Here is a 24,019-nt window from a genome sequence, read left to right on the forward strand (position 1 = left end):
ACTAGTGGCGGCACTGAACGTCCAATGATACTGTTCAGATGGCCGATGTGGCCCTGTCCAATCGGTAAGCCCACGGGCGGTAGTCCCAACTCCCTGCTGTTTCATGGAATTCTATTCGGCTTAATAATGGCTTTTAATAAAAACGACCGTCGAGATATGGAAACTCGTAATGATCTGACCAACTTGGTCCAGTAATTCCTAACCGACCTTATATGGGGAACGCTATAAGAGGCTGACAGCAACCTCCACCACGGCAATGGCACGTGTCGGTTGCTATTTAAGCTAGCACCTGTTAATACTTTACGACAAAAAGAGAACAGTCCGCCTGTCAAGTTAGATTTCATTGTCAGTGACACAGGCCAACGAAAATTTTTTTTGAGAAACTTTTACTTTTATAGCCGATCCTCATAGATTTTTGAGCTAAATCCAAATACAGCATTAGTTTCTTGTATCGCCCATAGTTTTCGAGCAATATGCTTTTTATTGTATACTAAAAAAATCCTATGCTATACGGTAAACGGGGAAATTGACACGCTTTGTTACAATGTAAGCACGGTTTGTATTTACAGTAAGCAATTTAAAACCGTGTGTTAGTAGGGGTTTCACTTGTCAGCTGGAATTGGTTTGTATTGTTTCACTTTTCTCTTTGTAGCTTGCTGAACTTCTCGGTGAAATGACCAACATCAGTCCCCCATCAAGTTGGTGTTCCAGCGGCCTTGGTAGCGTTTTTCTGTCACTTAAAATGTCCCGGTGAAAACGCTCTCCTTGCTCCTCACTAACATCTCCCATCTTGTCTGGGAAGTAATCAATGCGACTGTTCAAAAGGTGAACTTTCAGCCTCATTAAACATCCTAAAGTTTAAAACTTCTTTAACATTGTAGCTATAATAGAAACATATTGTAGGTCTTTTTCATGTCTTAAGAACTTTGTAACGACTTGCTTGAATGATATCCATGGTTCTTTCTCATTTGTCATTGTGGATTCAAAGTTAACATCAAACATCAACTTTCTAATGTCAGGTCCGACAGAGACCCCTTCTTTTAGTTTATATTCTGAAAGGTGGAGAAACTTTTGGCAGAGATACTTAAAACATGGTCCATGTTTAGGCAAAGCCTTTACAAACTGCTTCATTCGGCCTAACTTCATATGTAGAGGTGGTAGAAGTACGTTTTTTTTTATCCACAAGGTTTTTACATAGAACGATCTCGCCAGGTATTAAAGACGCCCTCATACACCAGTTCTTTCTGCACCAGTGTAGATCCCTAGCCCTACTGTCGTATACGCACAACAAACATGGAAATTTGGTGAAGCCACCTTGCTGACCAAGGAGCACGTATGTCCACTTTCCATTTTATACCCCTCAGTCTAAACTCTACACGTGCGTACCGCATTTCTCTCGTCTTCCTCGCTCCCCCCCTCCCCCCCTCTCCCAAATATGATCACTGATAAATGAATAGAGGATTTCGCGCTGTTAACTGATTTTACATACGGCCAAACCCTCTTGGAATTTAATCAGATTGTTTAGCAAAATTTTACTTTCAAAGTCATTGAACGCTTCTCTCATTGCTCTCTTTAAGCTGACTTTCGCTTTTGTTTGTGATCTAGTTTTTGACTTACCTTGAGCAACACTTAGTTTACGTAGCAATATCCTAACATGACTATTAAACCACTGTGGATCTTCACATTCATAAGACCTTGTTTGAAATATGTATGTCTATGGCACATTGAACGATGATTTTGAATTTTTGTATTTGTGCTCCGTCTTCATCCTCAGCAATGAATATTTGATGATTACTACTTAGGTACTCTGCAATTTGTATCCTGTCACTCTTTATAAGCAAAAATATTTTCTTTCCTTTCTTAACATTCCTAGTTATACCTGTAGTCATAGTTTCTGCAAAAACCCTTTCATGACTGACACGTTCATGTACGTTAGCCGATTCTGTAAGCTCAGGTATGTTTGATTTGCAGATGGTCTCAGACGTTACCTTCTCGAGCTGGTTCTCATATTATCCATTCGAAGTAATTTTTTGACAAGATATTTCAGAATAATGAAAATACAGTGAAATCTCGAGCTTCTTAGCTTCTTGCAAGCGTTGATAAATATCAACGGGGACAGTTGAAAATGTGTGCCCCGACCGGGACTCGAACCCGGAATCTCCTGCTTACTTTGCAGACGCTCTGTGCGACTGAGCCATCGGGGCACACATTTTAACCTGTCCCCGTTGATATTTATCAACGCCCGTTAAGCAGCTACAAAGGCCTGAATTTCACTGTCATTTCATTCTTACAGACATGCAAGATCACCAATGGTATGCGTGTTCTTTCGGACACGACACTCATAATTCAGAATGTCACATGTACTGTCACTGGTAACAGTTATGAGGGCATGAGTCCCCTAATCTAAATATGTCGAATTGAAGTCGTCGCTTGTTACAGCGTCCTAACCAGGAAAATTACTAATGATATTTTGCAAGTTCTCTTCTGAAGTGCACTACCACTACAGCTCCTGACCCAGGCAGTGTAGAAAGATATCACATTATCAGTGTTGACCTACCTTTCACACTTCATCCGGATTAATTCGCATTCGGTATACATGGAAACCTCCCTATATACTGTAGACTTAATTATTCGATAAATACGCAGCCACCCTTGGTAACAAACCATCCCTAAGATAAATTTTCTAATCTGAACTTAGGATTTCATTGCTATCCGCTTTCGGTGAACAACTTTCTGTTCCTGGTACTATCTTGGCATTTTTACTTTCTATAAGCGATACTAACTATGGGACATTTCCTTGGATGCATCTGCAGTTTACTAATTTCAGATCAAGATTTTCGGTATCTGATCTCTCTGAGGAAGAGTATTTTCTGAGAACACGGTAGCTGATGTAACTTAAGATTTTAGCAGGCAATTCGTTTCTGATTGCAAGGCACGCCACATCCTCTTTACCACTCTAGTAGTTGCTTCCTGCGTGTCGTGCATTCCTGACTTTTTGAAGGGAACTGAACAGTTGTCCGAGCCTGTGGTTTAGAAGTTTCATTCTGCTCCAACTTAGAGAATCGTAACTGATCCTGAGTACGATCCTATAAATTGCTGAGCCTGCATCTTCGGTGTAATACTAGTTGCGTTCACCAACTCATCCATCGCCGGAAAGAGTGGGGGATGGCCTCAGTACATAGGTGGCAGGTGTCATTCGTGCCGTCATGTCACTGTTTGCAACCGGTTGTAGCCTTCACGTCACAGACGAAACCATCCAGCGAACGTACCGAGTGCACACTGACATACTTTCCTGCCCTACATGTTTCTTTCCTGAGGGACTCTTTTAGCCGCCTAACGGTGGAGCTCCCAGTAATTAGCATACCTGCACTCTGCGCAAGCCCGGACTAGACATGAAAAGCGGCTCCTGACCCAACAGGAAAGACATTCCATGCTGCCTCAGAAGCATTATTGGAACTGGGTAGCTCCTCATCTCTGCTGCTAAGGCGTAAGAAGCCAGCAGTGCAGTCCATTCTCTCTTTGGCTTTCCATCCAGTGACCTATGAGCCCACCACTATCCGCCACACTCTGGAAAGACGTCCACAGCTCATGGTCTAGTGACTAGCGTTGCTGCCTCTGAATCACATAGTCCTGGGTTCGTTCCCGGCCGGGTTGAGAATTTTCTGTGCCCGGGGACTGGGTGGAGGTATTGTCCACATTTCATCATCATTTGTGACAGTGGCTAGATCGGACTGTGAAAAATAAAAGTTAGTCTGTGTAAAAATTGGGACTTTGTACAGACACTGGAGAGGCAACTGACTGGTCAGAGGTTGCATATCAAAAGACGCAGTGATAACTTCTCACCAGGAATATACAACAAAGGTGACGCAAGTCTTGATATTGGCGCCCCGATGTCGCTGCAGCTTTGAGAAGTAGTCGGAAGACTGCCCATATCGTACTACACCCACTGTTCGGCGCCTACTCTCCACATCCTGTCGGCGTCTTGCAACGCCCCCCCCCCCCCCCCACTCCCCAAATCAGGTCCTTCTTGATCTCATCCCATCCCCCCCCCCCCCTCTCTCTCTCTCTCTCTCTCTCTCTCTCTCTCTCTCTCTCTCTCTCTCTCATGCTGGGTAGCCTATATTGCAGGAGCTGAAAAAATTTTGCCCATATCTCCTATTCTATTGGAGCTAGGTTGTTATAAACCCTCCACGTTGTTGATATGATGTTTGCTGTTTAACTGGTTTGGTTGAAATGGATGGAGTAGTTTGGGACACACACACACACACACACACACACAGATATATATATACTTTACAGTCTGCTATATAATATGACGTTGTAAGACATCCATTCGTAACTCATGCACTATTGTGATGAAATACACAGGAGGTAAAAAAAGTTGTTCTTGCATCATGTCAGGAAACAATATACTGTCAGTAGGACTAATCAAGAAAATAGCAGACAAGTGTGTATTACTTGGTGCATCTGTTGTTGTTGTTGTTGTCGTCGTCGTCTTCAGTCCTGAGACTGGTTAACAATACTGTACTGACTCAAAAGTATGCACCTCCCTTTCAAGCGTTGTCATATTTTAATGCTGTAACTGAAATGTGTGCTATGAATGCATAAACTCGTCTTGTGTATTGCACGCGAGTTATTTCGCTGAACACTTTAAAGTGTTAAAGGCAACTCTTATGAGTTTGGACTTCGCTGTTAACTTTTTTTGCCAGGTGTGAATGAAAATAAAATCATAGTCTTGATCCGATTTGCGTCTGGTGGCTTCTCGTATAAGCTAGTTATGGATCACAAAAGTAAGAAGGAAACATCAAACAGCGTTTAACTGCATGCAAATGCAGCTGTTGTTAAATAACTGTTGTTATTCATATTAATTTCCCAATTTTCCTCCTGTTTATTCGCACTGGGTCGCTACGACAATAAATTTTCATGTTTGCGCAGCCGTGTTGTAATAGAATTTTGTAACACGTTAAGAGCAGCCGTGTTTGTTTTTAATCCAAATTTAACAGCGGCCAGCTACGTTTTGTTTGTTTTTAATCGAAACTTGAATTGTTCGACGGAGCTGGTATAGACAGACAGCCACATTTTTCGGAACCACATCCTACCCCCTAACTCAGATCGCTATCCCCAGTGTGGCGTGTCTGTTGGTTCGCGCAGATTTTTTTCCTGTCCATTCGGGGGAGGAAGCAGGTTTTTCACCATAGCAAGGCTGCTCAATTAGGACTTAAGTCATCTGCTTCAGAATTATTTAGCCTACATCCTTTTAAAACCTTTATCTTAAGAGATCTGGCCAGTTTTCTTGGATGTCGTTGGAACCTGTTCAGATTCTTCCATGAGATAGTGGCGAAAGATTTGACAGCCCATTGCTTCAGAAAATATGTCCACAATTAAAAAAAGTTCTTTAACTTACAAAACAATTTTTACTAACTTTGTATAAGCATATGTAGATTACACGTCGGATTCCAAGAGACATTGCGAGACAGTTGAAAATAAGATTTACGCGACTGTACAAAAAGCATTTATTAGACAGTTATCGAAGAATTTATATCTCTGGATACTATTCTTGTAGATACAAAACACCTTAAATGATATGACCATACGCCATCGCTATGTGAATTAGCAAATTCTGATGAGTACGTGCAGCAGATACGAGAACTAGCCCTGAATATTTCTGCACAGGAACGGAAATCCGCCTATAACCGTCCACCAAGTTGCAGAATGTATCAGAACATTGGTCTTTTTTCCAGCTTACACACACACACACACACACACACACACACACACACACACACACACACACACACACACACACACACACACACAGAGAGAGAGAGAGAGAGAGAGAGAGAGAGAGAGAGAGAGAGAGAGAGAGAGAGAGAGAGATCAACATAATTATATTGATTGCTCTTTGTAGGAAGACTGAATTGATATGTGCCCGTCTCGTATCCTCAGATCATCGATAAAATTCTTTGTGCTTTATACAGTTCAAATATTTTGTGTATTTGTATTTACAGAACGCGTCGGCACAGGCTGCGCTGCAGGCCGCTTCCGCCTTGTCTGGTCAGAACGAGACCCAAGGCGGACCAAACACAGTACTCCGTGTCATCATCGAGCACATGGTCTATCCAGTTACTCTAGATGTGCTCTGTCAGGTGAGTGTGAAACAAACTTAACGCGCTGTGCGGCATAGCACCTAATTTAACATGCTGCATTGAGTGAGAAAATCATTTTAAAGACAAGAGCGTGCTTGAAGAGGTTAAATAATAAGCTTCGGACTTGCACTGAAGGTGAAAGTGGGTTGGAAATGTAGAAGGGCAAGGGTTTGAGAAACACCGCCCTTAAATAGTCGTTGTATAGGGGAAAGCGGAAAACTGACATAACGCCACTAAAACAGCGTATCTGAGCTTAATTGGCAATTCGCTTGGCATACTAGAATGTAAGTGGACACAAGAGTAAACTATAGAGGCCTTGGCTGTAATGACAGCAGGCGTGATCTGTCACAAATGGTGGAAGAGAGTGGTAAAACAGTTGTGAAGGTAAGGCACAACAAAATTTATAGGTTATTAAGGGAATACTCACGGCACATGGTAGGCTTCAGCATATGGTCATTAAAGCTTTTGTGAGTACCTTTACTCAGTAGGCGGCCTTACTATGCGATGTAATTTTCCTCAGTTGTAGCCTCACTCAACTATATTCTGAAGTCTTCAGTTCCCAACAAGAAATCCTATGGGAGGGAAGGATAATATTTGGGTTAAAATTGGAGACGTTGATATTAGATACTACATTAGACTTCTGATTCTGGCACTGGTAGTGCCCTTAGATTTTTGTGATACATATACCTGAAGCAAGGTAGCGTCTGTATTTCGGTTCCGAACTTGTAATTTGTTCGTAATGATTGTTGCATTGACGGTCATTTCAGTAAAATGTCAATTTGTTCTCCTAAAAGTTCGATAATGTGCAGTAAGTACTATTAAAATACGTACTACTCATTTGCCACCTGCAAAAGAGGCGAAACGATCTTAAATCTGGCGTCATGGGATGTAATAGGAAGCGATGCCTCCCCGCTCTACAGTGTTTCCAATAGATGTCCATGTGTTACGCTTCGTGAAGTTCACTTTCAAAGGTGAAGCCTAACACCCAAAGCGTACGAACTATTCACATAATGAAAGTAGTAAGTAGTAGATACACACAATGCTACACAGGGGCGGACAAAACAACCTTCCGTATTTCGAAAGGTTGTGACAGATACGGAAGAAATACTTTTATTTGCGAACAAGAAATAGTATACATTTAACATTATAGTATTTTACAAATTATGCAAGGTAAATGGTGTCCACCATTGTTGACATATTGACGAATCCTTTCCCGAATTGCACCATAGTTCTTGTCTTTTCAGGTGGATAGCAATCACTTTCTTGGTGATTGCCTATCGGGCGAGGGGAGGTGTCATGAAATTTAATGACGGACGCAGCATTACTTTTCCATTATTTTTTTCATTTGTCAACTCACATCGAGGAAAACTGGTTGTCTTTAATTACTGTACCGTGTAGTTTCAAAAGTAGGGGCAATTTAAACGCTCGGCAGTTAAACAGAAGCTGTTGTGAGCCATAAAGCAGATCGTGGAAAGTAAGGTAGAAGCTGCTACCACTGAGAGCCGCGGGAAATAGCTGGCGGCTGTTGGCCACCGTGTAGCAGAGTTCGCTCTCGTCCGGTTCTTGCACAAATAGCGGCCGGAAGCGACCTTCCGTTTCCTCCCGCTAATATTTTCTCTGTACACAGCGCGCTAATGGTTTCCCACACCTCGCTGTCTCGTGTTAGTCGCACTGTCTGAAGCAATTTGCACTCACAAACGGAGAACAGCCTGGCACTGGGAAAATCATTTATTTATTTACGTTATTACTGATCTGCGTAATCCGTAAGTGTAGCTTCGGCATGTTCTTTGTATCAGAAGCGGGCTGTCTGGTTCCTTTCGCCGGTTTCGGGATTAAATGATGTATGAAATCTTAAGACCAGGAGCGGTTGTAGAAATACTTTTATGTAATGAAAACTTTCGCGAGATTATTCCTGAAGACCTTCGGAATAATGAGGACCCCCTTTCTCATTAACACGATTGTTCATAATACGTAATTGACAGTCGTATTGAGTCTGGGGCCAGTATTGATGGTTTGCGCCAAGGCTTTAAAAATATTAACGCGCTCTCAGCATATTGCGCAATTTATTTTACTGTGTTAGGGTGGTACAGTATTTCATAATACACGGTTGTTTCTGCCGAAACTTCATTATTTGCAGACAACAGTAGGAAAGGTAGAGGAATGTAATCATCTGTTGACGTGCATTGAGGGAAGTAACTGAATTCCATATTAACCGCTTAATCAATAGTTGGCAGTAGAAGCATTCGACAAAAGTATGTACGCGGAGGGAAATAACATTGCAACTGCTTATTTGTTCATTCCAGAAGTTGAATTATGTATAGTAAAGATACATAACAGCTCAACCTACCAATCCTCTATAGTAATGAATCTTATTCTTTTCATGTTTATAGTAGGATGGTTTGATAAGTCTGGCATAATTCCATGAAAGAGTGGAACATTATTCCAGTGATCATATAAAGAATTGCAACAATGTACAGTGTGCAGTTAATGTTGACAGCAGTCTAGTCAGTGTGTCGACTGCGATTGAAAATGGAGAAAAGTTTCGTGCTGTGAAACATTTTCACTTGAAGGACTGAACTGCCGCAATACTCAACATGGTACTGGATGAAGTTCACGTGAACTCAGCACCATCATTGAAGACCATTTACGTTTGGAGTAACGAATTTAAAAATTGCAAGACAAGCACCGAAGACGAAGCGTGCTTCGGCCGTCCAGTAGGGGCCAACACAAAGGAAACCATTGAGAAAATTCATGGTACTGTAATGCAAGACCGACGAATATAAATTCGTGAGATTGACTGTACGCATCACAACGGAGCGAGTGCATAATACCCTTCATGAAGAATTGCCTTTGAAGAAGCTATATGTGAAGGGTGCCGCGATTGCTCGTAGTCTACTAAAAACACATCAGGCATAGCATTTCAACACAATGCTTGGTAATATTTAATCGCAGTCCGCAAGACTTGCGAAGAAAGGAAAGACGATTTCGTCAACTGTCACTGGTTTTTTTCTTTCTTTTTTCCTGAGATTCCCAAGGAATAATTTTTACTCATTATTTGGATAAATGCAGAACCATAACTGAACCTCGTTACGCTTCATTGCGGATCGTTTGAAACTTGCACTGGCTGAAGAGACTAATGTTGGCATGCAAAAAGTGCTGAGGGACCAAGGTTATGCACCATCCCACGTATCATATATAACAAAAGGCGAAAATGCCTTAATTGAGCTTGGAATTGGTACCTCATCCACCCGATTCACCGACTTAATCCCCAAGTAACTTCATGTTCCCTATCCTGAAACTTTGGCTTGCTGGGAAGAAATTCACCAAATGAGGAAGTGGTAGCTCCAGTCAAGGAGTATTTTGACGAGCTTGACAGAACCTGTTTTTCCGGTGGGATGGAAAAACTGGAGTATCGCTGGATCACGTATTTATCCGTCAAAAGAGACACTTTTCGAGAAGTTATAGTGCGTTTAAAATTAGTTGCGACTTTGGGCAGTTCCGTGCGGAGCGAGTTGCAAGCGTGTACTGAACGCGTCAGCAGGAGACTATAACGCCAGGCCTTCTTGGCTTTCTTTCTCAATCTATTTTAAAGAAACTATGTGGTAATATACGCTAAGCCTCGCACATCTTATAGCTTCATTTGTTAGTTTCATGATGAATTACCGGTTATTTCGTTAATGGTCATTTTTTGGTGATATTTCGGTATTAGGTAAACCACTGCAAGACGTTCACAGTGTAAAATAGGGGTCGCTATGAATTTGCGTTCCATGAGTGTTAAGTCGTATGTTGCTGCATATGAAATTCAGGTAACATATTAAATTGTTCGTTAAAACTCATACCATATAGCCATCTACGTTGAGAAAATGAAATTATGTGAAGGGCTCCGCCACGAACGCACTTGCCAGTGAAAAAGCCAAAATGAGACATTCATAAATTCCTCGTATCTCTCAAATTGTCTGAAATATAGAAACATTTTGGCAAATAGTAGTACTCAAAGAGAAGAGTATTATGCCATATGATCTATATGTGAAACTTCCAAATCCAGTGCAATATTTAAGCAACTGATTTTTTAATGAAGTAGTGTAATTTTGAATGAGCATCAATAGCCTGTGAAACGAGAATTACTGTAGGTTTTGCAGGAATATAAGTGAAGATGCACGTTTGTTTATACTGAAAATGGATTTTCTCATAACTAAATTGATATGTCCCGCTTTCAGTCGCTAGTTAATAAAACGCTGTTTTACTATTCTGCCACAATTTCACCTGCATTTGAATGTTAGTGAGAAATTACTTGTGAACTCTGCTGTGTTTAGGCAAAAGAAGCAATGTTAAGGCGGCAACAAGAGATGTATCGTACTACTCAAAACGCGACACAGTCCTTTACGAATCCATTTCTTCTCAACTACATTCTTGGTGTGGCTGACGACTGGAGACCAGTCCAGTGATAGAATATTTGCAATGACTTCTTTTGTCAGCATTTCAACCACACTGAGTGTTAATTTCTTGTTTTTTGCCACATGGCTTTTCGCGTAATCTCGTATATTCTCAGTCGGATGGAACTATGCTCTTCAGCCCTAGCCATTTCGACGACCTGGTAGTGTGGAGCTTGTACAGCACTAAAAGTTCAATTAACTACGCCTAAGGCAAGCTGGGTTCAATTTTACCCGGTTGAACATTTCTTTGTACCCATAGGAAAATACGCTGCATCGTTGGAGCTTTATCCATTACAACCGAGAGATGTTGCACGTTGTCCATTACTATTGTCTGATTTGGAGGAATATTTAGCAACAGAAAATTATATTTATAGCTGGTGAACGTGTACTTGGACGACCCCATTAATTGCAAATATCGTTTTCATATGTGCTGCCCTGTTATTAATGCAACGCCAACACGAAACACTTGTTCACAATACCTGACGACTGTAGGACAATTCAACGCTAGAAAATATCGCGAGCTGATGAATGTAGGTGCGTCTAATGCTTGACACCACGTGGTACTGTGTATCCACGGCGTGGCAACAGGGCCGCTTAACAACCGAACTGCTGGCAGCGTTGTAGGGAAAGCCAGCTTGCCATTGGTGCCTGGTCAACGGCGTCATGTCCTCTCAGGTGAGCCAAACGTCAAAAGTCGAGCCATCCTCGTGATCGCTTCAGGCATCGTGGAAAGTGAAATCCGACGAGTATGTGAAACAGTCTTTACTGTGCACGTAAGGTGGAATGAAGTTAACCAATTTGTTGAAAAATTCCTTGTTCACTCTTAAAATAATGATAGTTACCTGGTTCTTTTGACCATGGGGAGAATGCCTTCGAAGCCTTTTTTTCGCCTACTGCCGCTTCCCCCCAAACGCAGAGATTTTCTGTATGGAGACAGTTCCAACTGCCTGCCAAGTCCCGGGCATGAATGTGGCACAATAATATTGTGACGATCTCGGCCGCACACTTTCGCACATTGTATTTATAGAGTATTGTAGCACAATAAATACTCAAGGTGTGAGGGACCGAAAAAGATTCGCCGTTGGTCAGGAACGCCACACGGCTTTTGGTATACCATGACCAGGTTTACATCCTACGAAGTGAGTTCGGGAGGACGACGGTTCCATCTCGTCTCCGGCCATCCTGATTTAGGTTTTCCGTGATTTCCCTAAATCGTCTCAGGCAAATGCCGGGATGGTTCCTTTAAAAGGGCACTGCCGATTTCCTTCCCAACCCTTCCCTAACCCGAGCTTGTGCCCCGTGTCTAGTGACCTCGTTCTCGACGGGACGTTAAACACTAACAACAACAACCACCACCACCACTTGTGCGGTGGCGGGCTGCCAGTGTGCAGCTTAACGTGGTGTACCTATGGGTGAAATTCTGCTTTGCTCTGTTGCTTTGTGCTGAACTTGGATCGCGCTGCAATGATAGTACGGCGGCTGGATAAAAGTTTGGATACTCGACCTTGAAGCGATACGGCAGTTAATGACACCACTACATAAATAAAATGAGCTGATCATTACATAGGCCACTGTTTATCTGCTCTTTGCATGTATTGTCTTTTTATGCAAAGTGATATCGTATTACCGCGGCAGTTGTTTCACTTGCGTTAGCATCATTTGGGCGTACCACAGCAAACGTGCCTTGGGCAGCATTGATCTGCTATCTGCTATTATCTTTGTAGATGTGTAAAATCCTCAACGAATTCAGTTTAATTAACTGGTTTGTAGTCTATGATTACACACTTTACACCCCGTTATCTCGCATATGCTATTCGACGCATGATCTAGGGCTTTACATGTACTCTTCCTCTTTCATTAACGGCTGCTTTCTTCGTTGTGTTCCCACCATTTACACCACCCATGAACAAAAGTTGACTGTTCCATAGATTTTTCTTCGAATTTTTCGGCGAAACTTCGGTGGCAGAGTCGCCTGGCTTTGGTTTACACAGACACCCGGCGGAAATGGTTTATGTTTCTAGTCTTTTTTCTTGGTCAGTGTATACGAATGACTGCAGCCTCTATCTTACCTGTCTAAGCTAGTGGTTAGCATGTAATGTCACTTTGCGGGCTTACTCAAAAGAGAAGAAAGATATGGGTAGCGATAATGAGAGATTATCAGCAGACTTGTAGGCTGTACACAGCATAGCTCGAAAGTGGACTGTTTTGTGAGTGCATCAGAATAATATGACATAGGAAATACCAAGGACCATGTTGGGGAAATAGTAGTTACTATAGACATGTTTTTTTAATATTTCTAGATAAGGCTAGCGAGCAAGCAGTGAAGGAAACAAAAGAAAAATTCGGATCAGGAATTAAAATCCATGGAGAAGAAATAAAAACTTTGAGGTTCGCCGATGACATTGTAATTCTGTCAGAGACAGCAAAGGACTTGGAAGAGCAGTTGAACGGAATGGACAGTGTCTTGAAAGGAGGGTATAAGATGAACATCAATAAAAGTAAAACGAGGATAATGGAATGTAGTCGAATTAAATAGGGTGATGCTGAGGGAATTAGATTAGGAAATGAGACACTTAAAGTAGTAAAGGAGTTTTGCTATTTGGGGAGCAAAATAACTGATGGTCGAAGTAGAGAGGATGTAAAATGTAGACCGGCAATGGCAAGGAAAGCGTTTCTGAATAAGAGAAATTTAACATCGAGTATAGATTTGTCAGGAACTCGGTTCTGAAAGTATTTATATGGAGTGTAGCCATGTATGGAAGTGAATCATGGACGATAAATAGTTTGGACAAAAAGAGAATAGAAGCTTTCGAAATCTGGTGCTACAGAAGAATGCTGAAGATTAGATGGATAGATCACATAACTAATGAGGAAGTATTGGATCGGATTGGGGAGAAGTTTGTGGCACAACTTGACCGGAAGAAGGGATCGGTTGATAGGACTTGTTCTGAGGCATCAAGGGATCACCAATTTCGTATTGGAGGGCAGCGTGGAGGGTAAAAATCGTAGAGGGAGACCAAGAGATAACTACACTAACCAGATTCAGAAGGATGTACGTTGCAGTAGGTACTGGCAGATGAAGCAGCTTGCACAGGATAGAGTAGAATGGAGAGCTGCATCAAACCAGTCTCAGAACTGAAAACAACAACAACAAGGCTAGCGAGAGAAGTGCAAGAATGAGCGCAAGAATGTCGCGACATTCTGACAATACATTTGTTTTAAATATCGACAGCGAATTCTCATTTACTGTGGTCTCACGTGAGAGTGATTTTTTGTAAGAATATTATTTATCATTTACTGCATAATACTGAAGTGCCGCGTTTTTAGAAAGACCGACTACTATGACGATGACAATGATAGTTATTTCGTTAGCACTTCCTTTCACTTTTTCAGCTGTAACACTTAATGTCGAAGGTCTGCTCATTCCTTCTAATTTTTGAAGTAAAATTAAACAAATAGTTGTTCAGTTGAAATGTTTCGTTAGTATTTTCGAATATTAAACAGTATTTTAGAACGATGAAGAGGTAAGTATATGTAGTTAGGCGGATTAATGTAATTCATTAGATTTCAAGGATTATACTATTCTTTGTCGCATATTCACATAAATGTGTGCTGCTACCGAGTCATTCTTGGTAAGCACTGACCACTAGTTATCAACATGCAGATTACAAATGCTGTTGGAGTTTCCAACTTCAAAATATACATGCATATGCTTAAAACTTTGGTAACTTTGATACGCTGATTTCCCTCCGGGCAAAGTGTACTTCCGATACAGCCCATGAATGACATAATGTAGTCCTTTTGACTACGCACGAATTTTTAGTGTCCATTAACTGCCTTCTTTCCGCTGATAGGAATGAAGAATAAATTCTTACCGCTGGTTTACGTGATCTTGTAGCGATTTGGCCTTTTATGTAATTTGATAGATTAACCTCCATTATGTCAGCACCAGTTAACTATAACATGCTTGTGCTGGAGTCAAAACATGTTCAAATGTGTGTGAATTCCTATGGGGCCAAACTGCTGAGGTCATCGATCCCTAGACGTACACACTACTTAAAATAACTTATGCGAAGCACACGCTTGCTCGCTCGCACGCACGCACGACTAAGAGGACTCAAACCTACGGTGGAGGGGCCGCACAATCAGTGACATGGCGCCTCTCTATCCGCGCTGCCACTATGCGCGGCTGTTCTAAATTCCTGGAGCCCAACCACACCGACGTATTGTGGGTGTTGTTCCTCTTCTTTACAGTACGAGTTCGATTCCAATGATTCGCTACACCGTTTGATAAGTATGTTTTCCACTGCCCGTGACAATATTCCTCAGTGTTTCCCCGCTCTGATTGAGACGAGAGGGAGATAGCGTGCGTGCTGTGTCCCAAAGCATTGCAGGAGTGCAACAGCGTATAGATTTAAAGCAACAGCATTAAGTGGGAGATCCAGGCATATTTTAAAAGTTCCTACGTGCCACTCTTTACTATTCAGAGGCGTTAAAGACATTTATCCTACTCAGTGAGCACTTACGGGCTGCTCCTCTTGTCACCCTGTGATATTCATGATAGGCTTTCTCGTAGTACGAAGTAGAGAAGCGATTATTCTTCCCACAATCGCCTTGACGATCATGGGCGCTGCTTTGCCGGAACAGATAAGGCCTCTACTCATTGGGAAACAATGTGTAGTCGGCTAGCTCCCACTCTAACAACTTCCGCACTATCAAGGATACTACTGCCACAGGGTGCTCTTGCTTCCGTTCCGCCCAGAAGTAATTCATTGTCCCGTCGCTCGTATCAGAAAAACGTACTTTCATCATTAATATAATGAGCCACTATCCCCACATTGTGGTTGGCGAGTGTTATGACAAAAGCTCACATTTTGGTTGAATGTCCCCCTCTACTGGCTCTCCACCCAAACCCTTTTCATTCGTGTTTTTCGTTTTTGATTTGGGTGGAGGGCGGAACTAGTTCTTAGTTTTCTCCGAAAAAGTAGACTTGATTCCCAGAGCTAGCGTTTCAATGCTTTCTGGGCAGTGGTGGAATGTGTTGCGGTGTTTCACGCGGGTGGAATGTGTTGCGGTGTTTCACGCTACATGGTGGCCGCTGGCGGCTTTGACCTTATCTCCGCCAGGCGCGCTGGTCATCGCTCTTCCACTCTTGAGTCTCATTGGTTATTACATGCAATTTTTTCAAGAGTGTCAGCTTCTATAAGACTCAGATGAAAGCAAACTCTAAAGGACATCTTATCCACGATAATCACTGTTGACGAAAGAACAGTAGAACATATTTTTTGCACTTCAAGAGAGTGGGGCTTATTTCCACCTTTAAGGCATTTACTGTTACGGATTGGGGGAAGGGAGGATGTAGTTGTCCCGCTTGTTGAAGCCCGGGAGACACTTTACTGTGCACTTCTATCTACCGACCTATTTATTTCTCTCGCCTCATTTTAGTGTTGGCTGTTCTAATGATCTGCTTGACGTTATTCGCGTTTATACTTCTGTTACGGATCTTCCTTCAACCCGGCTAGACGGATTATTTATTACGGTACTGTCGTAAGCCTTAACCTCTCTCAGCCAACCAACTATCCGAACAGTGCATTTGATTTGCGTGACAAAGGAAACGGATACCTTTTTAAATGGATTGAAGTGCATTACACGCCAGTTTCCTATGGGAATCAACAAATTTACTCGAGATGGGGTCCCGCATAAGTTTTCCTGTTTGTGTCTCGGTGTTCAACGATAGACGTCTATATACCGAGCTGAGAGCCTTTTCACTTGGAACCGTATTCGTAGGTGGAGTTGTCAGCGAGTGGCCTTCCCGTTCCATTGTCACGCCGCGAACTAGTTGTCCCAGTATAGGTTCGTGAAGCAGAAATTGGCCGAATATCCGTAACGCGGAACAGTGCGCCGAGGCCGCCCACAGTTTCAGCCAAGCACAGTGTTAGGATTCGTGTGGGCTTCTCCACATACATGAGCGCCAGGGTGGATAAATGCCTTCCCCTTGTACAGGCAGGGTGTATATGACCCGGGACAACCGGGAAATCCGGTATAAACCCGGGAATTTTTTCATCCGTGAGAAAACCGGGAATTCATTAGAATTCCGCTAACTTTTCGTTGTTTCAGTTTTCAGTTAAATTTTTGTAATTCTGGCTGGTAAGAATCGATACTCTAACAAAGGATATTAATGTAACTTGCTCCTGCAGAATAATACTGCAACAATAAAACGTGAACGAGAAAAAAAAGAAAATAAAACATAAATTGCAAAGGAAAATGGTTCAAATGGCTCTGAGCACTATGGGACTAATGAGGTAATCAGTCCCCTAAACTTAGAACTACTTAAAGCTAAGGACATCACATACATCCAAGCCCGAGGCAGGATTCGAACTTGCGACCGTAGCAGCAGCGCAGTTCCGGACTGAAGTGCGTAGAACCGCTCTGCCACAGCGGCCGGCTAAATTGCAAAGGAAAGGTTTCGTATACAACAACAAAACAGTGCTCATACAAGCGTTTTCCAACAGAAAAAGTGTCAAAGGCTTTAGGAAGACTATGCAATGCATCATAACAAATTGCCTCCGATGAGCATGACGTCACAACTGTTTACATTAGATTCGTTTTAGCAGTTACGAGCCGGCTCATGCTCAGTTGAGTGGCTATGAGTAGTACCTTTTCCCGTTTCTGGCTATAGAAATATGGCTGTTGACCGTGTAAGCAGTCGCAGCAAGCAGCTAAATGCAACAGGGAAAAATTTTACTGCCGCACTCAAGCTGCCAGAATCATGCATGCGCAGCGGGCCCGGATCTATGAGGGAGGGGGAGGGGGCGGCAAATTCATATTCTTGAGAAAAGAAATCTTGTTTCGCAAAGCGCCTAGCATCCATCTATCGATTACTCATAGGATTTTGATGCGCATCCCTGTTGGTTTTTGAACACATTCATTCTGTAAGTTGATTTCTGAAAGAATTATAAGGGGCGTGGGGTAGCCGTACGGTTTAAGGCAACTTGCCACGGTCTCTCCACCCCCCCCCCCCCCAAACCCCGGTCCGTCGGTGGTTCGAAACCTCCCTCGGGCGTGGGTGTATGTCGGAGGTTCGAATCCTCCCTCGGGCATGGGTGTATGTGTTGTCCTTACGCTTACACACTAATCTAACTTATGCTAAGGACCGATGACATCACCGGTTTGGTCCCATGAAAAAAAATAGAATAGAAAAAATCATCGCACCTAGAAATAAACTTCTGCAGGCAAAAGGGGACCGGGCTATACAAGCTGAGCGGAGTAAAGCCGAACAAGTGAACGCCAGTCGCTATCTGATTATGTTGTTTGGGTTTGCGAATGATCAGCGGTATTATAATTACTAGGGAAATCCCTGGATTCAGGATACCAGAGTAGAAATAAACGACTAACAGGAATAACAGGTAAGAAAGATAACGTATTATCTTCCGGTGTATTCAGGAAAATGAAATTGTCATTTTTGAACAGATCGCTACACTAGTTGTACAGACCCTGACTAGCAGCCGCTTAAGGTCTATTCTGGAAGTAGCGCGGAAAATGGTTTGTACTAACATAACACCTAACCGGAGAATAAACATTGAATCTAAACCGGCGATTCTTTCGGGATTAGTGAAGTTAACCGTCGAATAAGTGACAAAGGCAGGAATAGTTCCAGAATTAGTTAAGACAAGATTGATTGATAGAACGAGGAAGGAGAAGAACGGGGACATCACACAAATTAGGGAAGAATATGGCGATTCCAAATTTATATAAAAATCTCGTACTACTACTTTTCGATCTCATGCTCGAGGAACTGGAGCGTATGAATGAAATGTGAAACTATTTTCTAACAAAGCTTTTTGCTTGTTGTTGGCGCAATAGACATTTTATGTTGGTCTTCGTGAATTATGTTCAGTCGTGTTATAAAAATGACCGTTTGTGCCAATAGTCTCGTTTATTTTTTTATTTGTGTGTGTGTGTGTGTGTGTGTGTGTGTGTGTGTGTGTGTGTGTGTGTGTGTGTGTTTACAATTTCTGCAGTGTGAGAAAGGTCTATTTTATCTAGCAGACATAATAAGATCGAGAAACCACACCAGTCTTGGGTACAATTTGTATTAACAGCTTAGGCCTACGCAGTATTAGACAACGATATTTTGATTTTTCATTTAGCAAAACGTTTGACAAACTTTGATGAGGTAATAGATTTTTTCGCAGAAAGGAAAGTACGCTGTGTAAAGCTGTAGCAAGATTAGAGAGAAAGAAACGCTAGGACCTAAGAATTGAAATGGTTTGTCTCTCAGAGCAGCAAGTTATTGCCTAATAAGCAATGAAGAGTTCTTATGTTCTGAAGAGTTCTTGTTCTCCCGCATACAAATAACCCCATCCAGTATTAATTGCAAGTATATTTTTAAGAGGAGCAGGATGTCAAACTGGCCGACTTGGAGCAGGCAGGAGAGACATCACGGGACACATTAATTTCCACTGTCCTGAATATAGTTTGATGGCGTTTCAGTTACAGGGAGCGAAATACAGTGACGTGCGATAGAAGAATGCATGTGAAGAGGGTTGGCACTATCTGGCACACTTAAGACTAAATAACATGTCTTACATTTACCCAAAGATGTATGTTTGTGTTAGGCTCTTCAGGAAGACGTGCGCCACAAAATGAACATATTTTTGAAAATACGATTTTTAAATTTTTGACGTATCTCAAACGGGGGAGGGCGGGGGACGCCACTATCTTAGTATTGCTCTGGTTTGGAAATACCGTAGATGCGAGGCTGATGCGCAGGAGCAGTCTTGAGTTATATTGGAGAAGTATGTAGTCTCCACGTGACCCGTGTTTACATTTAGTGATTTTGCTGTTCCCTCTTCGTTTACTGCTGTCACGCCAAATGAAAACAAAATGGATTTCTGTGGCCGCGAGCTACAAAGCGAATTAAAATACATTCACATTATTACGGAAGTCTAATATACATTATTATTTTCATTTGATTTTATTTCCACTTCTCTGACAGCCATGCATTAATCGCCTTGTAGAACAATGAAGTTATTTTTGTCAGTTTGCTAAAGAAATTTGGTTCTTATTAATCTTTTACGCTGAGGCAGTCAGTGTGTTTGAAACAGTGTGTGTTTGAAACAGTGTTTGGTTCCACACGATTGGCTAATTTCAACTGCTCGCTGCATTTAAAGTGCACGTTTTCATCTTCTGGCGCGTATGCCATAATAAAGAATAAAAAATGAGCTGGGACAGTACTGGTACTCAAAATTTACATCCCGATACCCACACTGAAAATCTTAATATCAGGTCGAGGTCTGCTTCATTGTGAATCTGTACTTACGAATGTGCGCTTTAAATGTGCCATTTTAGTATGGTTCACGAAATTCCGATGCTCTTGGAGTATTCTCGGGTGTCTCTTTTATGACACAATGTAAGATCTTTTTATGTTTTACACATAACGGACTTAGTGCGTCGTAGCAGCTGCCAAAGCGCGGTGACGCCTGTTTCCTGGCGCTCTCTGACGACTACTGAAACGAACTTATTTCCAACAGGTCGCGGGAAAATATTGCGAATGGTGGTTTGAAAAGCATTACTTTCAAAATAAATTTCCTTCTACTCAAGTTGAACTACGTGCGAGAATGTATGATGAATTTCTTAAATCACAGAGCGTTGGAGGACTCGCCATTTAGAAGTATATCGACCACAGATAATCAGACCTTCATGTCGTCATTATGAGCAAATTGATGTAGTCCTACGGGTTGCTGTCTCTCCTCTGCGGTAGCTAATTTATTTGTGTCACTGGACGCGCTTAAAAATATTACTGTCACATTTGTGTGATGTATCTTATAGTGTAACACGCGCAAAAAATATCAACATTATATGTGAAAGATTAGCTTCTCTTGCAGCTTATTAACCTTAGAGACCAATATTATGCATGAAAGCTTTTCTTGTAGCAATACTAAGTAATTAATTTAAAATATCAACTTTGTATGTTTGTGTATCCGCCCTACTTAACAGTAATGTTGCGATTAGCTGACTACATCGCGTGTCCTGTGGTATGATTATCCACTGTCATCGGCTGGCGTTATCACGTGGCATGAGCTATGAATGGCTTGCAAAAGCGCATCGCCATCTCGATTACAATGGTTCGGAAAGTAACATGCTGTGTTTGGTGGAATTCGGATTTATACTTTCGTAATACGAAAATATGCAGCGCAAATGTTTCTGCACATAAAGTCTTCCCAAAGGGAGTTTCCTTCCCCGAGTTTCGTTTTCTAAAGTGCCGGGAAATTCTACGCTCGTGTATAAAAACATAAACCTTCAAAGGATTGATAAGTTTCCCAGTTCCGAGGGAAAATACACGGTCACGTAATAACATGGAAAAAGTGTGTTCTCATCCGGGAGAAAGTGTATTTTTAACCGGGAATTTCGGGAACTTTTTCCCTTGCCTGCGTATACACCCTGACATGGTTATTCTAAATTTTGGACCTATTTTGAAAACTTCGTTTATATTAAAGTACAAATCCAAAATGAAAGAGGAAGTTTCAAAGTTTTTCATTATGTTTGATATCAATTTAATAATTTGTAATTACTTTTAATAATTATTTAACAAATCGGTTGAGCATGTACAGCAAACCCCGTCTCAGAACTTTCCACACAGTTGGTTATGGTATTCAAAGTTCTTGGCTGGCTATATTGGTAGATACTGGGACTGGGCGCAAAACTTTGTTGAATCCGTCGGACATCATCCTCTGACACGCGCCATCAGCCTGTGCTTTTTTTTTTCCCCTTTGCACACACTCCGTCTGTTTAAATTGCTTAAACCAATGACTAATGATTTTGGCAAATTGGCGGTTGAATATCGAATTTGGCACCAAATGGCCGCTGCACTGCAGTTTGCGACTTACCTTTTCACGAACCGAACGCAGAAAATCTTGTGCTTCTGTCGCAATCTCATAACCGACAGTGAAACGTGATGACCACCCTATTGCTGAGCGAAGTCTACCTGCCGCTTCTGAAACAATCACCGCCCACCTGCCAAAAAATTTGAAAATCCCACCTTTCATTGGTGTTAAAACTTGTTCATTTTGCATTTGTACTTGAATACATACGAATTTTCGAGAATGGGTCCATCATTTAGAATAACCATGGACGTTAATAAGTCCATACAATTTTGTTGCCTCTGATATGCTTTGCAATGCAATGCTGTGCCACGTTGGAGATAATCCGGTGACCTTGATAGTGGTGTCCTCTTTGCGAGAGTTCCACGTATGGCGTCTATTACATTTATTTATGAAAATAATTGTACTTCATTGAATTCTCCGAACACGCTTCACGTCACTCTAGTTTTGCTTCACGAGCCTATACTGGGAGTTACGTCATTCCTCATATTTTAAGACCATTAACGGCTTCGCGAGGAACGTAGAATGCACTGTAAAACCATTTTATCTATTTCGTTGGACACGAGGTCCATATTCCTGTACGCAATGTGTATTGAGAGATTGAAAATTTGCTGACAATGTGGATATTATGCCAACACCTCATTAATCTAACACCTGATAAATCTACTCGGCTAGAAAACCCAAAACATAACGATTAATCGACCTTAGAGATATATATCACAGATTAAACGTAGTAGGCATCCCCCAATGGAAATACAGTATATTGATTAGCGCACCGCGTGCGCGCACAGCAGCAATAAAGAGTGTTAACGATAGTAGAAAAGACATTGTTGGGCAACAAGACAAAGCAATAATCAGTTCAAATAAAATAACTTGGTTTTTTGAGTGCAGTGACAGTGTTTCAAGCGTGCAGCAGGTCCATTTGACAAGATTCTGCAAGTATCGACAAAACAGAGAACGTGTGGAGCTCGAGAAAGAATGTTGGCTGGCCGCTAACATTGGATTCGCTGATGCATGTCACAGTTAATGTAGCTGGAGTGTTCTGTGAACACTTGAGCGATTAGCTTGCTAATCATAAATCGGTAGAACACAAAGACCTTCCATTATTATTATTATTTTTTTTTTTTCAACAATTGCTAGCCTTAGCGCTCAAATACTGCTGTGTGCAAGAGTTTCGCAGTATACATTTTTGGTGACGGATACGCAATTTGTAGTAGAAAATGCCAAGAGTGTTTCAGTTAAGAGTACACAAAAGACTCGCGTGTTTGTTATTACCATTTCTACATAGTCCCCCCCCCCCCCCCCTACCCCTTGGGGGGGGGGGGGGGGGGGAGCGGCGGCGGCGGCGGCGGCGGCGGCGGCTCGCCACTATGCCACTTCTTGGTGGGTTTGTGCTTGGCTATCACTGGGACTCAACCTTTGCAGTATCTTTTCCCTTCTGTTCTGCCCGTCTATGCTCTTGTTATTCTTTCCCTCATCCCTTGGGGAACACGTCTGGGGTGTTATTGGGAATAAGGTGAGTGGGCCCCTTCTGAAGAGGAGGCCCCTAGTTGCAAGGAGTGCACCATCGGAGACATTTGCTATCATGAGGATTTTCTCGCAGTGAGCCTATCACCTTCACTTTCCCAATCAATGTCTACGAAGCGTAAATGGAATGAGGCAAACAATACAAAGACCCTTCCAACTGCACCACAGTTCCTCTTGGTATCGTACTGAAGACGGTCAGTCCTTTGCCATGATAAATCCACTTATTATTCAGAAAGGTGTGAATGGAATTACTGGGCCTGTGAAATCCTGCTCTTGTTCACGGAATGGCACTTTACTTTTTGAGCCTACTTCTGATTTTGAAGCTCAACAACTGCTTGTTGCCTCACTTCTCCACAGCTACTCTGTTCATGTCGAGGTCCATAGAACTCTGAATTCTTCCCAAAGTGTTATTACCACTAGGTTGCTTGATGGTCTGAACAAGGCTGAAATCCAATCTTATCTCTCTGATCAGGGTGTCATTGCCATGCAATGGGTGATGAAGGTAGATCCCATCTTAGTGTCCACATGCACTGTTTTTCTCACCTTTGATTGAAGGGTGCTTCCATCCAAGATCAAAGCAGGCTATGAAATTATCACAGTTCAACTGTACATCCTGAGCTTGATGCACTACTACCAGTGTCAGTGTTTCACTAGAACGTCTTGCAGACACCCAACCGAATGTGTAGCCTATGGTAGGGATGGGCAGGATGATGATTGTTGGCCTCCTCCTCCGTGCTCTATCAACATCAATGGAGGTCATGCCACTGCCGCTTGGGATTGTCCTGTGTGTCTTGATGAGCGGGCTGTCCAAGGGATCCAGGTAAAGGAAAAAGTTTCTTACCAAGTTGCTTGCAAGTTACTGGCTAGTCGCAAACCCTGAGTTCTCCCCTCTGGCACCTATAGTTCTGTTCTTATTACCCCCTTGCTCCATGAAGGACGTGGCCCCATAGACATGTGGCCTCAAATACAGCTCTGAGGTTGCGAAATTGCCCACTGTCAAGGTAGCGTCATCCCTCACGTCCAGCTGTCC

General features: G+C 42.3%; 1 protein-coding gene and 1 non-coding gene across 25 annotated transcripts in view; one reads left to right on the forward strand and one right to left on the reverse strand.

Annotated features, from left to right (window-relative positions):
* LOC126353529 (polypyrimidine tract-binding protein 1) overlaps positions 1-24,019 on the forward strand; it is a 509,631-nt gene that overhangs the window by 418,808 nt on the left and 66,804 nt on the right. For all 24 annotated transcript variants that reach the window (XM_050002786.1, XM_050002773.1, XM_050002775.1 and 21 more), the window contains exon 5: positions 6,009-6,146. In XM_050002786.1, coding sequence (XP_049858743.1) covers positions 6,009-6,146 — 138 coding nt within the window. The remainder of the gene's footprint in view (positions 1-6,008; positions 6,147-24,019) is intronic.
* Positions 2,131-2,204, reverse strand: Trnat-agu (transfer RNA threonine (anticodon AGU)). Its single transcript has one exon. It is a non-coding gene; the product is annotated as a tRNA-Thr (tRNA).

This window comes from Schistocerca gregaria, chromosome 1 (genome assembly GCF_023897955.1).
Source record: "Schistocerca gregaria isolate iqSchGreg1 chromosome 1, iqSchGreg1.2, whole genome shotgun sequence".
Classification (NCBI taxonomy): Eukaryota; Metazoa; Arthropoda; class Insecta; order Orthoptera; family Acrididae; genus Schistocerca; species Schistocerca gregaria.